Here is a 17,884-nt window from a genome sequence, read left to right on the forward strand (position 1 = left end):
ACCCTTATGGTTCGCATCATAAGCTTCCCAGATAATATTCGGAAACGGCAGGATCTAGACTAGTGCAGTATATGTGGCGCAAAATATCTCAGTATTAAAAAACAAGGAGAAAAATAGTAGTTTTAGAAAAAATCGGAATGCAGGAAGTTATTTTCTTTAAAAATTGAAAAAGTGCGGAAATAAAGGTTTTTTGCATATAAAAAAAGACGAAATACACATTTTAATAAAAAAAAAGGGGTTGTAGCGCAAAAAAAAGGAGAAAATGAAACTAGATGAAGTCAAATCCCTTCGAAACTACTATTTTTGTCCTAATTATCGAGTTGAAAACCCGGATGGGTTAATTTTTTTTTAATATTAAGGTATTTTTCGCTGCACATACTAAACAAGAAATAAATTAGACAGGTCCTACGGACCTCATTTTCCTAAATACTGGATTTTTAATCATCAATTAAACCAGCTTGTATTTCAGCTATAAGTCGTTTACGTTCTTCAGCTTGTCGTAAATTACGCATAACCAATGACTCAAAATCGTTATCATTCACTAATGTAGATGTAGTAGCTGCTCGATGTTTTGGCGGTGGACCTTTAACCCATGACAGTGTTAAAGGATTTCCAGCTAAACCTTTTTCATAACTAACTGCCATTTCAGCGGCTTCTTGTGTTGCATATTCAACCATAGCGCTACCCTTTTTCTTCGTGGAAACAATCAAACCAATTATATCACCATATTTTAATAAAAATCGATGTAACTCTTCATAAGTGTAGCCACCATTTGTATCGTCCGTTTTTTCCGCTTTCCATTTAATTTTAATTCGATACTCGGCACTATCCCATGGAACTGGTTCTGTGCTTGTAAATTTTTTACTCATTTCTTGTTTTAATAATTCATTTTCTTGTTGGACAATTTTTGCGCCTTCTTTACGCAGTCGATCAATTTCAGCCTACAAATGATATAAATTATTATTGAAATAATTTTAATTAAAGTTGTAATATACAACGTTGCCAAGCGCAACATAATAGGGAATATTCATGTATTTTTTTATATTTTTAATTCATTGTTTACACAGTTATAACAAAGTATTAAAAATATTTATAACAAAGTAAAAAAAATATTAAAAATACATTATAATTTTGATATATTTAAACGCAGTTTTTTGGCGCTCTCTGTTCATGACGTATAAGTACGTGATCTGTCAATTGGTGACAGTTCAATTTATAATTTACACTTTAAAAAATGAATTTACAATACAGAATTTACACTTGTTATTATTAAGTTTTCTAATAAAAAGCCGGTAAAATAGTATAATTTAATGAAATACCATATAAAATGTAAGTAATTAATATCATACAGTATGTCAACAAATTTGACAAGCCCGTACTATGATGTCACGTCCGTATAAAAATTTGAATTTCCATTTTAGAAATTTTTAAATGCCTTCACTGAATTTGTACTTTATTAATTAATTTTAAATAATTAAAATGATATTTATTACTAAAATAATGGTTTAGTTGAAATTTCCAGTCATTAAAGTTACGGAAGAAAAATATTTGAACTAAATTTAAATTTCATGAATATTCCCTATTAGAGTGATTCGGCTGTCACGTGCCTAGTTAACTAGGCAATTTGTATGACGTAAATGTAAAAAAATTGCTCTAAAAATATCGTATAAGCGTCAAAAACCAAAGTTTTGTTTTTGTAAAGCGCCGTGAGGTAATGTTTTCTTTTTGCATAAACAGAATTTGTGATAAATTTTCTACACGATGAAAACTTTTTTGAAGCTCAATCATCGATTAATTCAAAATTTTGCCCCACAAGAGGCCCCAAAACTGTGATCAAGGAACTTTGAACTATAATTTACCACACATTCACCGTACTTGCAGCATTTTCCCAATTAACTGTTTAAAGAATGGATAATATATAAAAACTACACGCACCTGTAATTTTTCGGCGTCTGTTCTTAAATCCTCCTTCTTACCACGTAATTCAGCTAATCGTTCGCGTGCATCTAGCTCCTCTTTTAATTTCTTACGTCGACTATCTAATTCTTTATGTCGTATTTGTGCAGCTTTTTTACCATTTAATACTTTATCATAGGCTTGTCTTGCTTTTGCATCTGTTAAAATTTGTAAAGCTAACGATAGTTCATGAAATAATGCGGCTGCATTTGGATTATCTGGATTTTTATCGGGATGACAATGTAAAGCTTTTTTCCTATATGCTTTTTTTATCTAAAATTAAATAACAAATAAATCTTTATATGAAAAACACAATGTAATAAATTAATTAATGAAAAACAGTTGTAATACCTCCGATTCAGTAGCGGTTATTTGAATATCAAACAACTCATATAAATCTTTATCTTCTATTTTGCTTTCCATTTTATTTTAATAAATCTATTTTAATTATCTACTTATTTAAGTCTAGTTGAACTTCACAACTTGTATATTTTTAAAATGTCTAACCTCAAAATATATATATTTGTATTTTGTAAAACCATAGAGATAATACCCTATAATACCTACAGTATTCATAAACTAGGAGAAACGTCAAAACACAAAACACATAACCAAATTTTTTTTATACAGTGTGTTCTAAAAAAACCAGCAGTGTACAGTACACCAGTACAGTTACTATGGTAACGCAAACTATTAGCCAATCAGCATTGGTATTCGTTCCGTGCGTGAGTTTCGTTTCCATGGTAACGATACACTACTTTAATTATAGAATTGTATGGATTGCATTTAAAACTTACATTTAAAATTTAATATTATTGTCTCACAAATTTAAATAAATAATTATGATAATTTACATTTGAAAAATAATATTTGTTCAATTTGATTTCTTATTTTCACAATTTTTAATGCATTAAGTTTAATTAATTCGTGTTTTTCGATAATTTTAATTTGACATTTCTATTACATTAACATGTAAAGAATTGCAAATTAGTCATAACAGCCCCCTTTAACTCCAAAATTTTTCACTTAAAGCGCTGGCATCGATTTTATTGTCCCCTTCCATGACTACGCACACAACGAATAGGTAACAGTTTGTTCCATAAATATAGAGATGTGCTTGTAGCCTTGTACCGTAGTTTAATTACTCCCATCATTTTAACTCGAAAGTCTTTGCTTGACTGCCGTGATCCAATCGAGCTGAAATTTTGCAGATTCGTAGCGACGATCAAGGATGAAAAAAATAGAGGGAGTATAATAAAAACTTGGATTTTATGGGATAGTTTTTTTTAATTTTTACGTTGGAATTAGCAGTTTACCATATTGGTAATTCAGCTGATCGTCTAATTAAAGTTAGGTTATACGAAATCGTATAAGGATATAGGTACTTATGAAATAAGAATATAACTAAATTGGCCCACCAATTGGCGGTAAAAAAAGGCCCACCTAACCTACTTCTTCAAGTAGAGTAAGGTCGTAAGGAAGTAAGGCCCAATGAACTGGTTGAAATATTATTTTTATGATGATTGTTGCTTCTTCATGATTAAGCAACCATCAATTAAAAATCATAATTTTATGAAGTTCTTTGGATGATAGTGACATATATATTATTAAATAACAATTATTGGACATGATAAAAAAAAGCGATGTAAATGATTTGCTTAAAAAAATTTATTAACAAAATTTTTAAATGCAAATATTTTATAATGTTAATAAAATACTTCAATAAATAAAATAATTATTGCACTCATAATTGGAATCTCTATTCATTAAAATGTATGAAAAAGTACCATTTTGGCAATTTTGATAAACCTATAAGATTACCTATGTAATCTTACTAAATTTGGATCATACTTTTCAACTTTGTGATCAAAATTAATCTAGCTCTAATAGGTTTCAAGAATTTGGAGACCTGATTCCGGAATTAAGCACATAAGTGATAGATGGCAAAAAGCTGACATCGAAACAGAAAATAATGACCCAAAATTACTGGGTTTCAAAAAAAAATTCCATTAAGATAGGATCAAATTTGCCTGTGTTATCAAAATAAATCTAATTTTTTAACTTTATGACGTCATCAGAAATCAAAAAATTTAATTTTTGCTCTATCACATCCAAACAATTTTTATAAACCAAGTATGTAATCCTTTAAGCATCTGTTATATATTTTTCATGTAGTTAGCAAGAAATAGAGAATGTATAAGGGTTCCAAATTCCCACAAAGAGCGGACGCCATTTTATATTACCCATTTTCTGCTGTACATGCCCTTATACTAACATTTACGCCAAGTAGCCAAGCTTGTCGTTCAAGTATCTTCAAGAATATGTGAATGATCTGTGAGAACAAACCGATTACTTGTTTAATAATAATTTAACAATAGTGTAACAGATGGCCTTACTTACCCTAATTTTAAATTTGAATTTTTTTTGTTTACATACCTGTTTCTTTTATTTCAGAATGTGAAATTCTTTCTCGTATATTTTGAATATAAAATACATTCTTTTTCATATCATATTTTGTTATTTTCGAGTAAAAAAAACCTTGCCATAATTACAATTTCCTATTCTAACAAAACTGGGTTTTTTTTACTTTTTGTACAGAAGAACACTCCAAACATTTTGCCTAGTTAAAGTAAAAACACACTACGGAAAACATAAATACAAAAAATCCGTTGGGTTAAGAAAAATAGCTTATAAAAAAGCAAGCAGACACTCAAAATTACAGGAAGTAGAAAAAATGCTTTTTTCGCAATTTAAACGTTAAAGCATATTAAAAAAATTATGCCGGATTTTCATCAGTAGCTAAAAGAATTAAAAAAATATGCTGAATTGTTGAAAACCACTATTACCTGCAAATTTTCAACTGCGTAATCTTTTATAGTTTTGGAGAAATTGCCACCAAACACCATGTGTAAGATGTTTACGGAAAAATGTTTCATAAGGAACATTTTTTACAATTAAACATTCTATCTCTAAAGGTTAAAAAGATGGGTAATACGGACCCAAGACACAATTGACCTATGTCGCTCATTTACGAGCTCAAACTTGCATGATGTAAAAATTTCAGCTGTATATCTCTTTTCGTTTTTGAGTTATCGTCTCAGCAGACGGATAGATAACCGCAAATGGACTAATTAAGTGATTTTATGAACAGCTATACCGAAATTTTGACCGTAGCATCAATATATCTTAAGCGTTACAAACTTGGGATTAAACTTAGTATACCTTGATATATATTTCATTTTACAGGTTATAAACAGTTGAAAGTAAGATTACAAGTAAAAAAAGCAATTCAATTAAGATTGCAAGTAAAATTACAAGTTTTATAAAAGTAAACACTGGTCCCAGTATCTGACATAAAATGTCGCCAATATTAAACAAGCAAGAAAGAATTAATGCTAGACCTTGGTATAAAAAGCTCCAAGACTTAAAAAAATAATCCTGAACAGACATTACCTGAGGATAGTCTGTTCGGGATTGAGCGTCATTAACAGAATGTTGCTCAACTGGCATCGGTTGCTGGTATGATAAGTTGAGAGTATTTAAAATGTAATCTCGAACAAAAATTATTTGTTGGTATAAAAAGTTGTAAATATTATTAAAATAATGCTGCAGTGACGTCAGTTGTTGGTATAAAAAGTTGGTTGTTAGTTTAACATCAGCATCATTAAAAGAACGATGCTGATTCACAACTGGTTTCGTTTTCTGGTATAAAGAATTGTATGAATTAAAAAAATAATTTTGAACTGAAATCAGTTGCTGATATAAAAAGTTTCCTGATGGTTGATTATCAGTTGGCGGTTGAGGGGCATTAAACGAATCATGTTCAACTGTCATCGGTTGCTGATATATAAAATTGCAAATATTATTAAAATAATACTGAAGTGACGTCAGTTGTTGGTATATGAAGTTGGTTTGTACTTTAACATCATTAAGAGAACGATGCTGATTCACAACTGGATTGTGAGATTTAAAAAAATAATTATGAACTGAAATTAGTTGCTGATATATAAAGTGTGCTGATGGTTGATTATCAGCTGGCGGTTGAGCGGAACTAAACGACTGATGTTTAGCTGTCAATGGTTGCTGATATGATGAGTTATAAAGATTAAAAAAATAATTCTGAACTGACATCAGTTGCTGATATAAAAAGTTAAAAGTAGTAAAAACGTAAGGCTTCAAGTTTTGTATAGAAGCGTTTACCACTTTCTTAATTTCCGTGAATTTATAAAATACGAAAATTAAAATGCCACAAATACAAATCAATTTAAAAGCTTTTAACAGAGTTTTAAGTTGGTTTTTCCGAGACTGTTTCCGTCTTAACTGCTCGATTTCCCAATTCTCTCGCATTATTTCAAATCGTAATTTTGCCTGTTGGTTTAGTTCCAATAATTCTTCATTTATTAGTCTAACAGTATGATCTGTTACTATTATATTAGAATCTCTTAAAAATTTTTTAAGTACTAATAGTTCTGCCTGTTCTTGTAATAACTGCTCTGTTTGTAATCTCTCCAGTCGTCTTAGCTCCTCTCCGAACCGTTGCTCTCGTAATTTGTGCTGCCGAAACCATTCCTGTCGTATTTTTTTACGTCGTAATTTCTCCCGCAGTAATTCTTCTTTTTGTAGTTTCAATTTGTTATCATATATTAATCTAGTAATGGGATTTTTTAATGTTCGTACGGCTTCTGACAATTGACGATATGTAACTGCTGCATTTGGATTATGAGGATTTTTATTAGGATGATAAAGTAAAATTTTCTCCCTATATGCACTTTCTATCTAAAATAAGTGAAGATAACTAAATGAGTTAATTGTTTAAAAACTCCGCATTTATATATATTGTGTCCCCGGATAGAGGTAACTATACTTGTAAATTTTCTTATTCTGCATTTTAAGAAAAAAAGTCATTCTTTATAAGAAGTTTTGCTTATTATGAAAAGTATGTAGGAATATTTAAAACTTCTAAATAATGTACAGGGTAGCCAAAAATTTGGAATCACTATTTTTTTTTTTTTGGCTAAACTACCGTTCGTTTTTAAAAGTTGACAAAATGTTACTAAAAAAAGTTACTCGAAATTAACAATTAGAACTATATACACAATATTAAGCAGATCTTTCCAACTTTGATAATTCCATTCTTAGTGAATGTTTATCCGAGAAAATAAATTTTCTTTTTAATTTTCTAAACTAGTCCACAAAAAAATACATTCTCGGATAGTACATGTTAATTGATTTATTATTATTTTCTTTCTTACGTTTTTTTATAATTAGACCTTTTGTTCAAATAAAAAATGATGCTATTATTAAAGTACACGGATCTTCTTGATTTTTTGTAAAGAGTCATAATTGTTATTTGTGAGTGACTTTTCTTAGTAACATTTCGCCAACTTATAAAAAAGAGGTGCAGTTTACCAAAAATAAAAATAGTGATTCCAAATTTTTGGCTACCCTGTACATTATTAAGAAGTTTCTAAATTTAATATACTCCTGATTTATAACATAATTGCAGGGTATAAACATAACAATATTGATTAATAAAAAACGAAAAATATTATACCTGCGATTCCGTTGCAGTCTTTTTAATGTTAAGTAAATCATAAAAATCTATAAAATAATGCCCCATTTTTAAATAATTGTAGTTTCCATTTTAAAATTGAATTATTTAATTCATTTTTAAAGTATATCCTTATATAACCTCGAAATATAAGTCATTTTTACTTTGCATTGCACATGACCCTATAAATAACTTAAGTCATAAAAACCATCAATTTTTTGTTGAGGTAGGATAAATTTCAAAAAAAGAATGGGGGAAGTCATTATAATTATCAATTTTTTCTTAAGGTAAGACAAAATCCAAAACAAGAATAACCCCTTTTTATATACACTCACAGATTATTGTTTTTAATTAACAGATCTGCAACTCCCTGTAAAATTTTTACTATTTTCGTTCTCTGAAGGTGCATTTCTCCAGGTGGCTCTACACCTTGTTAATCGTGTTGATTACATTAAGGTAGTGTTTATTTGTGTTTATAATTGTTTAATAACGAAATCAAATGGTTTAACATTGCATTTAACTTACATCAAACTAATCATTAATTGTTATTAATAATGTTTATATTAAAATAAATGCTATTTTATTTCAAATATTGCAATAAATTATTATTTTATTAATATTTGTTATTTTATTTAAAAAACTTCACTTTATTTTATTTATTAGAAGACAAATATATACAAAAAAATAAATAATAAATTGAATAGAAATAATTCAAATAGCACCTAATTCCCGCCATTTTTTTTAAATGTTTCACTGTAAGTGCCTTACTCCAGGGGGCTTTTTGGACAACATTTTAGATAGGCAACTCTACTGTACATTAAATGTTGTCCAAAAAGCCCCCTGTAGTAAGCCCACTTACAGTGAACTATTAAAAAAAAAATGGTGGGAATTAGGTACTATTTGAATTATTTCTATTCAGTTTTTTTTTTTTAATTTAAAAAAAAAAATTTAAAAAAAGTAAGTCGATATGGCTACATCGACTTAGGAGCGTATTTACTTCGCTACAGAAAATTAGAGTTCATGGATTTTTTGATGTGCCATATCCTAGAATGTAAGGATTTAAAGTTTTATTATTATTTTCAAAGCTAACTTGTATTAACGGGCCACATTATACTCCATATGCATCCATATACGACATTTTATGTCTTTAAAGTGACTAGTAAAAAGGGTTCCAATTTAAATCGGTTGATGTAGAGTCTTCCGTAGCAGGAAGATCGAATACAACTGTGAGCTAAAACAATTTCTAGGTTGTATGTTTGTTTTTCAATTCTCGCTTGATCTTTCCTTAGCCTTTTTCTTTAATTTTTGTTCGACTGTATTCAAAAAGTATCCAAAAAGTATATGAGAACCAACAAGAAGACATCCGCTTAAAATGCCTAAAGTTATTAGCTCAGGTGTGGATAAGGTCTCATGTCCTTTCTCTTTGGATTTATTCGAGTTTTGTAAATGTTCTTGTAATTTTAATTGTCGATCATAAAGTTCCCTTTTTGTTGGATCACTTAACACATCCTTGGCATCAGACAATTGTTGAAATAATTCATTTGCATTTGAAAGATTCGGATTTTTATCCGGATGATATTTTAATGCCATTTTTTTATAAGCGGTTTTTATCTAAAATTAAATTAAAATATAATGTAATAGTCCTAAAGCCCGTGACAGTAAAACTGCCCTTACACGGATTTCGAAATTTCGCATATAAATCAATACTATGCCAGTGTGAGTGTGCCAGGGTTTATCATGGCAGAAATATTTTTTGCCAGGATTTTTTTTACTGGTGTGATAGATTTTTTTTATCAAGTTTTGAGCTGTCACACCGAGATATTTCGAAAGTAGAACTCAAAACGAACAAATTAAAAAAAAGTAATTCCTCGATAATGATAAAATTTTATTGGCTTTATATACTAAAAATTGATGTGACAGACCTTTCTGCCACGAGAGAGCTGTCACACCAAATTTTCCTGAAAATAGATAAAATTTTCCATAAAATGGTCCCAAATTAATTTCCATGAAAGTACAAAATACTTGTAATAACCTGGCACACCTAGTACATATTGTATCTTATCGATTGATTCATATGCGAAATTTCGAAATTCGTGTAAATGCAGTTTTACTGTCACGGACTCCCCGCTTATAAAATAAATACTCCCTGTAAACGAGGAAAAAAAAAATGAAGATTCGATGAAAATTTGGGATCAACAAAGTTCAACCTGTAGATCAAAACTTATATGGTACCGAGTGGTGCTTTTGTCCAAGGAGTGGTAAGCATCCCTTCTAGGGGATGGTAATTCTATAAGCAAAAAGTTTCATTCAAGCAGAAACTGAATACTTTTCGAGTTATTGGCGAATTAAATTCAGTGTATAACGTCAAATCACTGAAAAATTTTCCTTTTTTTGAAAAAAGTACATCATACACTTTTTAAAGTACTATAAAAGTCCTTTAAAATGAAAAAATTTTGTCATTTTGTATTTTTATACCATGTATATATGAAGTATATCAAGGTATACTAAGTTTAGTCCCAAGTTTGTTACGCTTAAAAATATTGATGTTACAAACAAAATATTGGTATAGTTGTTCATAAAATCACCTAATTAGTCCATTTTCGGTTGTCTGCCCGCACGTCTGTGAACACGGTAGCTCAAAAACGAAAAAATATCAAGCTGAAATTCTTATAGTGTGCTTAGGATGTAAAAAGTGAGTTCGAGTTCGTAAATGAGCAACAAAGGTCGATTAGTTATCTACCCCTCAGCAAAAGCACTGTTTCATGGGTTCTTATCCACTTATCGTCAAATTTTCAAGTTAATCGGAGCTATAAACAAGTGAAAACAAACAATTGACTGTGTTAATTATTGAAATACCATGTATAAACAGTCTTGATTACGGAATCGTGTAAGTAAAGAAAGATAGCCACACAGAACTGATATTCCCATATAATACATACTATGTAATTTACCCCTGATGTACGCCCTTACGGGTAAACATTGATGTTTACGAAAAAATGTTGCAAACAAAAGTTGTTTATTTTTTATATTTAAACTTTTGTTCTATCTCTAACGGTTTACAAAATGAGTCCTACGGACCCAAGACCCAATTGACTTATGCTGTTCATTTACGAACTCGATCTCACTTTTTACGTGCTGAGCACGCTATAAAAATTTCAGCTTGATATCTTTTCTCGTTTTTGACTTATTGTGTTGACAGACAGACGGACAGACGACCGAAAATAGACTAATTAGTTGAACACTTGTGTCAGTATTATTAATCGTTAAAAACTTGGGACTAAACTTAATATACCTTGATATATTTCATATATACATGGTATAAAAAGAATTTCGAGGTTTATTCCCCGTTTACTGGAGTAAAATGTCATTAAAAATGTTGAAAAATATTTACTTGTACCTCGGTGGCATCCATTTCTACATCAAGTAATTCGTAAAAATTTGTCATTATATTTATTGATCAATTGAAATTATATTTATTAAAAAATAATTTAATTTATTTATGTATTATTAATTAAGAAGATATAATTAAATTTAATTTTCTTTAAATATTTATTTTCTTTACGTGAATAATGATTGCACAATAATGCACTTTTGATGCATAATAATAGAGAATAACTGATAATGACCATGACCATGACAATGAAAAATGAGTTGAATAAGTTTATGCGGGAAAACTTTTCACTCGGTGAAAAACCGATTCGTACCGAATGGAGTCATTTACTTTTGTTTTTATTCAATTAGGTTCGTTCTTACTATCAAAAAATTACGTAATAAGTTTTCTGAACAAAAATTAAAATTAAAACAAGTGAAAACAAATAATTGACTGAGTTAATTGTTGAAATACCATGTATAGACAATTATGATGACCCAAATGTTTGTTTTTACGTTATACAAATAAAGAAAAATATCTACTCTTATATAGCCACACATAATTTGCACTCTCGCAGGTAAACAGTGCTGTTTACAAAAAAATGTTTCAAACAAAAGTTGTTAATTTTTTTATAAGGAACATTTTTTATATTTAAACTTTTGTTCTATCTCTAACGGTTTACAAAATGGACCCTACCCAATCGACCTATGTTAGTCATTTACGAAATCAACCTCGTCCTAAGCACGCTATATTTTAATACGCTAATTTTTTACGTCCTAAGCACGCTATAAAAATTTGAACTTGATATCTCTTTTCGTTTTGACAGACCGACGGATAGACAACCAAAAACGGACTAATTAGGTGATTTTATGAACACCTGTACCAAAATTTAGTTGCTACATCAATATTTCCAAGCGTTACAAGCTTGGGACTAAGCTTAATATACCTTGTATATATTTCATATACATGGTATAACAATTACAGTCAAATCGGTTATAACGACATTGAAAGGGCCAACAATTTTAGTCGTTATTGCGAGGTCAAAACTGTTTTCATTGTGACTTTATGACCTAACATGATGAACAAAAGTTTGAACTAACCCTCCCTCCTCGGATGATTCTTGTGGGCGGATCTGGTTACAACTTTTGTACCATTCCTTAATAAGCAGCCCACATTAAGCTCTAACGTTTCATTCAATTCATAAATTAAGAATATTAACATGTTTCACATAAGTTCTATAATTGATCTTGAAAAAAAAAGGAATAAAAATATTTGATATTTTATATAAAATTGACAAAAAAACTTTTTTAGTGAATTTTAAAAATCGATATCTCGAAAAGGCAGGAACAATTCCTTTAGGATATTCAATCGGACAAAGCAAAGAGTACACATACAAAATTTTACGTCGATCCAAGCATGCGGTAGGATCAATTCGAGATGCTTGATGGAATTTAGAGTTCTGTAATGTCACTTCCACTTTCTCAGAAACATGTTTAAAGTTTTTAAACTTATAAATCACTAAAATCAAAATTCCAGAAATACATGTAAAAAACACTTTTCGTAGCATCTTACGTCGCTTAGCCATCTTTTCATTTTGGAATTGTCGTAATTGCTCCCATAAAATCTGATGCTCACGTAGTTCAGCATCGTACCTTTTTCTTCTTATGGGATCTGTTAAAGTTTCTACAGCTACAAATAATTCACGAAATAAAGCTGCTGCATTTGGATTATCTGGATTTTTATCAGGGTGACAATGTAAAGCTTTTTTTCTATATGCACTTTTTATCTGTAAGAATTAAAAGGTTGTGGTTACGTGATTGTGAAAATAAAAAATAATGAAAAATATTATACTTGCGATTCCGTTGCAGTATTTTGAATGTTTAGTAATTCATAAAAATCCTTAAAATTACTTTGCATTCTAAAAATTTCAATTATATTTTTTGTATTGATAAGTTGAACTCTATCTTATCTAACCTCACAATATAAGTTGTTTGAAGGTGGTAAATACAAGTAGGGGAATACCCGCTATTGACACATTTAAAAACAATTATGAATCAGAAAAGTAATATTATGTTATATTTTCCGAAAAATTATATATAAACCATGGACATTATATATAATCTCTTTGATTTAAACTACCAAAACAGTTTTTTATTTCCTAGTGTATAAACATCAGCTGTGTTTGACAGCTTTTTTCAAAATTAATGAATTTCGTCATTTTCAAGTAAAGTTAACACACCTGCGCTTATCTTGCTTTCAATACTTAAATGAATGTTAAGCCCATTGTTGATCTATTTTTAAATTGGATTATTTCAATTTCTGAAATATTGATAAAAATAAGATAAGTGATTGTATTTAAATAAATTTCTATCACCCCAATAATTTGTATACGACTCTTTTCAAATTGTCCTACTGATGATATAAATGCATGTTGTGAAGTCGGAAAAGTGGCCGGAAAACTTTAAAACCATTTTCTTTAATAAAATTGCGAAAATTATTTATTATGCCTCGGTAAAATATTTTTAAGGTTATTTGATAAATTTACTACAAAAAAAGTCTCTTGCAAATTTTCTCTAAAACCGATTTCTTCTGAACTGTATGTATTTATATAGGATGTGTTCCGTAATACTCACCAGTATACTGGCCAGTGCTCATGATGTCAGAAATCAACTATAAATATAATATATACTATACAATTTGCGCTCTCACGGGTAAAAAGTTTACAAAACAATGTTTCAAGCAAAAGTTGTTTAGTTTTTGATAAGCTACATTCTTTACATTTAAACTGTAGTTCTATCTCTAACAGTTTACAAGATGGGTCCAATGGATCCAATACCCAATTGACCTATGTTGCTCGTTTACGAACTTGACCTCACTTTTTACGTCCTAAGCACGTTATACAAATTTCAGCTTGATATCTCCTTTCGTTTTTGAGTAATCGTGATGACAGGCGGAAGACGACAGACAGACAGACAGACAACCGGAAATAAACTAATTAGGTGATTTTATGAACACCTATACCAAAATTTTATTAATAGTATCAATATTTTTAAAAGTTACAAACTTGGGACTAATCTTAGTATACCTTGGTATATTTCATATACATGGTATAAAAATCATATAGTAAATAAAATGACAATTCAACATTTTATTAATACAAAATTATGTCCATATTAAAAAGGCAAATTGGATTTTATTGTAAAAATATGGATTTGTTGGAGGTTTTTTAATAAAACAAATTTTTATGATAAATTTTATTATACTTTAAATGTGTGAATGCAGTATTTATATGTTAAGGTAATGTATTTTTTTTTTAAAATGAAATCACAGCATAAAATTAAATGTTTTTTTTATATGGCTTATAAAGAAAATGAAATTAAACTAACATAAAATTAAAAATTATAAAAATTAAAGAAACGATATCAATATCAAAGGAACATAACATATTCTTACTTATAATGATAATTGTAATGTGTATTAACAAATAAATAAAATAATACACAAATAGTCGCTACTGGGTAAAAAAACAATTGTACGCCACTGGTGCACATTCAAAATGGTCGAGTGCCGAACGCAATTATGTAATACTACTATATGGCTAGACGAGATAGAGGTCCGGTGAATTTCGAAGGGTGCAGACAATCATTTCTGCGCCTCTTTTGACACTTCTCGTGTTTATTATTTTTCCCAACACATTCATATAAATGCGTCTAACTATATACACTTTTTACTAGGTAAAAACTACCTATTTACATCTCACTCTTCCCGTGACTGTTCCTCGTACGGGCTCAAATGGACAGCTGGCCATATAGCAGTATTACATATATGGTCGTACAATTTTCGAAAGGCACTTAAAGCGACGCGACACAGACTTACGAAAAAAATAAATAATTGCAAATTTATGTACTATGTCGTAAATATTATCCGGTAGCGACTCCTACCTCGTTAATAGAATTACTAAAAATACTGATAAAAAGTATAAAGTATATATTTTTATCAAAATAATGATAAAAAGTTGCGGGAAGTATTTAACAAGCAATAACGAATCGGCGCCACTATCTTCTTGTATAAAAAGTTGTACGTATTTATGATCATCTCTTTTGAATTTCTTTTAAATTGTCTGAATTTACAAATAGCTTTTATATAACAATAGCGAGGAAGTGAAATTACAAAGTTGTAAGTATTTAAAATACATTGAGCAGCTGACACTAGTTGTTGGTATAAAAAGTTGTACGTATTAATGATCATCTCTTTTGAATTTCTTTTAAATTGTCTGAATTTACAAATAGCTTTTATATAACAATAGCGAGGAAGTGAAATTACAAAGTTGTAAGTATTTAAAATACATTGAGCAGCTGACACTAGTTGTTGGTATAAAAAGTTGTACGTATTAATGATCAGCTCTTTTGAATTTCTTTTAAATTGTCTGAATTTACAAATAGCTTTTATATAACAATAGCGAGGAAGTGAAATTACGAAATAGTAAGTATTTAAAAAACATTGAGCAGCTGACACTAGTTGTTGGTATAAAAAGTTGTACGTATTAATGATCATCTCTTTTGAATTTCTTTTAAATTGTCTGAATTTACAAATAGCTTTTATATAACAATAGCGAGGAAGTGAAATTACAAAGTTGTAAGTATTTAAAATACATTGAGCAGCTGACACTAGTTGTTGGTATAAAAAGTTGTACGTATTAATGATCATCTCTTTTGAATTTCTTTTAAATTGTCTGAATTTACAAATAGCTTTTATATAACAATAGCGAGGAAGTGAAATTACAAAGTTGTAAGTATTTAAAATACATTGAGCAGCTGACACTAGTTGTTGGTATAAAAAGTTGTACGTATTAATGATCATCTTTTTTGAATTTCTTTTAAATTGTCTGAATTTACAAATTGCTTTTACATAACAATAGCGAGGAAGTGAAATTACGAAGTTGTAAGTATTTAAAATACATTGAGCAGCTGACACTAGTTGTTGGTATAAAAAGTTGTACGTATTAATGATCATCTTTTTTGAATTTCTTTTAAATTGTCTGAATTTACAAATTGCTTTTATATAACAATAGCGAGGAAGTGAAATTACGAAGTTGTAAGTATTTAAAATACATTGAGCAGCTGACACCAGTTGTTGGTATAAAATGTTGTACCTATTAATGATCACCTCTTTTGAATTTCTTTTGAGTTTTCTGAGTTTACAAATCACTGCTATTTTAATTTTTGCTACTCTATTTCTTAATTTCTTCTGCTCTAATTCCTCCTTCCGTAATCGATCCTGCTCTTCTTGTATTAGCTTCTGTTGTAGTCGCTCTTGTTCTAATCGCTTCTGTCGTAATCGATCCTGCTCTTCTTGTATTAGCTTCTGTTGTAGTCGCTCTTGTTCTAATCGCTCCTGTCGTAATCGCTCTTGCTTTAATAACTCCTGTCGTAAACGCTCTTGTTTTAATAGCTCCTGCCGTTTTTGTAATAATTGTCTGTCATAAATTTCCCTAGCATTTGGATTTGTTAATTTATTTTTAGCTTCTGTTAATTCCCGAAATAAAGCTGCTGCGTTTGGGCTTTTATTTTTATCAGGATGACAATATAAAGCTTGTTTTCTATACGCCGACTTTATCTAAAATAAAATTTTAATATGCGTTAATTATCGGAAGATTTGCACTTTAGCGACTTTTCTTAAAAATGCGCCTAGAATGACCAAAATAATTTTTTACGTAGATTACCATCTCATTGGCGGAGATGGCAAAAAAATTTTTTTTTTTTTTTTTTTTTTTGTATTAATAAATAATTTTGTGGGTCACAGGCTCAAAAACACACAAGCCCGTGCTAAGCCAACCGCATTAGAAACATAACCAGAGGATATGGATGCACTCATAATGTAAATTCAATGTGCTTTAAAATGGACATCATAACTTCAATTTTATATTCATTTTTTCGCGCATTTAAAGCATATTTTAAATATTAAATAAGGTAATTAACAATCTCTTTTTAATTACCGTAATCCATTTATTCGTTTTAAGGTATGAAAAATAACTTTTAATGATAATGAAAGTTTATAATTTTCGGTAATTAAAGAAAACTATTAATTTTTCACCATCTTCGCAAACGGATTCCTAATCAATGTAAAAAATGATTTCATTAATTTTTTTCCGGGCGTACTGTTAGCATTTTTAATAATAAAAGTCGCAAATTTAATAAAATAAATGTAAAAAATCGAAAATGATACAAAAAATTTTCTTACCTCCGATTCTGTTGCAGTCATTTTTATGTTAAGCAATTTATAATAATCTTTAATATCGCTGACCATTTTAAGTGTTTAAAATGTATTTTGTCTTGAAAAATTGAATTTCATTTGATAGTTAATGCAACTTAGTTTTGTTAACCTTAAATTTAAGTATTTGCAGTGGCTTTAAAAGACAGATTTGAAAATAAACATAACTGGGGAATACCCGATAGTTGTTATTCTTGTAAAAGAATAACATACTATAGGTTTGAGACACACTAAAAGTGAATTTTTAATCATTTATGTAAATATTTTTTTGTAAAGGTCAGATTTTTTTATCAGGAATGATAAGATCAGGCGCGGATCCAAAATTTGCCAAAAATTTTCCCTCTTTTTTAACCATTTATTTTAAAATTAATGTAATGTTTTTTTGTAAAGGTCAGATAATTTTATCAGGGATATGATCAGGCGCAGATCTAGGATTTCGCCCAAGGAGGAGAGATTTTTTTTACCATTTTCCTTATTTTGAAGTTGTTATTGATTGTGATCCGGAAATAATCTTCAACTGAATCCGTCTGTACATTTGAACATTGAATCTTCATTTTTCGCGAGCCTCAGCTTCCGCATCATCTTCAAAAGAAAAGTGCGTAAGATCAAGAAAATTAATTGCGTTAAAACTACATTGGCAAGGAAGTATTTTGCAAATCAGTTCTTCACTTTAAGAGAATGAGAAGTAAGGACTTATATTGTTAGGTCAATTTATATGGAGATATTTTCAATGGAGG

The 17,884-nt window shown here is 29.4% G+C and overlaps 5 protein-coding genes across 6 annotated transcripts; all 5 read right to left on the bottom strand.

The window, feature by feature from the left end:
• Positions 1-292: 292 nt before the first annotated feature.
• On the bottom strand, positions 293-2,481 carry LOC123290570 (dnaJ homolog subfamily C member 17). The gene is made up of 3 exons (XM_044870809.1): positions 2,308-2,481; positions 1,936-2,229; positions 293-941 (listed from the first exon to the last, which is right to left on the bottom strand). The coding sequence occupies exons 1-3, from the start codon at positions 2,377-2,379 to the stop codon at positions 438-440; spliced, it is 870 nt and encodes a 289-aa protein (XP_044726744.1). The 5' UTR covers positions 2,380-2,481; the 3' UTR covers positions 293-437.
• A 2,715-nt stretch (positions 2,482-5,196) lies between these two features.
• Positions 5,197-7,677, bottom strand: LOC123290445. The gene is made up of 2 exons (XM_044870624.1): positions 7,511-7,677; positions 5,197-6,732 (listed from the first exon to the last, which is right to left on the bottom strand). Exons 1-2 carry the CDS (start codon positions 7,574-7,576, stop codon positions 5,197-5,199), a joined length of 1,602 nt encoding a protein of 533 aa, XP_044726559.1. The 5' UTR covers positions 7,577-7,677.
• Positions 7,678-8,484: 807 nt separating this feature from the next.
• On the bottom strand, positions 8,485-11,042 carry LOC123290579 (chaperone protein DnaJ-like). Of its 2 annotated transcripts, none has more exons than XM_044870820.1 (2): positions 10,899-11,042; positions 8,485-9,118 (listed from the first exon to the last, which is right to left on the bottom strand). In XM_044870820.1, exons 1-2 carry the CDS (start codon positions 10,950-10,952, stop codon positions 8,771-8,773), a joined length of 402 nt encoding a protein of 133 aa, XP_044726755.1. In that variant the 5' UTR covers positions 10,953-11,042; the 3' UTR covers positions 8,485-8,770. The 2 variants fall into 2 exon arrangements, with proteins under 2 accessions (XP_044726755.1, XP_044726756.1); XM_044870821.1 differs by having other exon boundaries at positions 10,905-10,976.
• A 670-nt stretch (positions 11,043-11,712) lies between these two features.
• Positions 11,713-12,864, bottom strand: LOC123290575 (uncharacterized J domain-containing protein C2E1P5.03-like). Its single transcript, XM_044870813.1, has 3 exons — positions 12,857-12,864; positions 12,729-12,795; positions 11,713-12,663 (listed from the first exon to the last, which is right to left on the bottom strand). Exons 2-3 carry the CDS (start codon positions 12,792-12,794, stop codon positions 12,076-12,078), a joined length of 654 nt encoding a protein of 217 aa, XP_044726748.1. The 5' UTR covers position 12,795; positions 12,857-12,864; the 3' UTR covers positions 11,713-12,075.
• Positions 12,865-14,185: 1,321 nt separating this feature from the next.
• On the bottom strand, positions 14,186-17,304 carry LOC123290564. Its single transcript, XM_044870798.1, has 2 exons — positions 17,118-17,304; positions 14,186-16,493 (listed from the first exon to the last, which is right to left on the bottom strand). Exons 1-2 carry the CDS (start codon positions 17,181-17,183, stop codon positions 14,874-14,876), a joined length of 1,686 nt encoding a protein of 561 aa, XP_044726733.1. The 5' UTR covers positions 17,184-17,304; the 3' UTR covers positions 14,186-14,873.
• Positions 17,305-17,884: the final 580 nt, after the last annotated feature.

The sequence above is a fragment of the Chrysoperla carnea genome, chromosome 1 (assembly GCF_905475395.1).
Source record: "Chrysoperla carnea chromosome 1, inChrCarn1.1, whole genome shotgun sequence".
In the NCBI taxonomy this organism is placed as follows: domain Eukaryota; kingdom Metazoa; phylum Arthropoda; class Insecta; order Neuroptera; family Chrysopidae; genus Chrysoperla; species Chrysoperla carnea.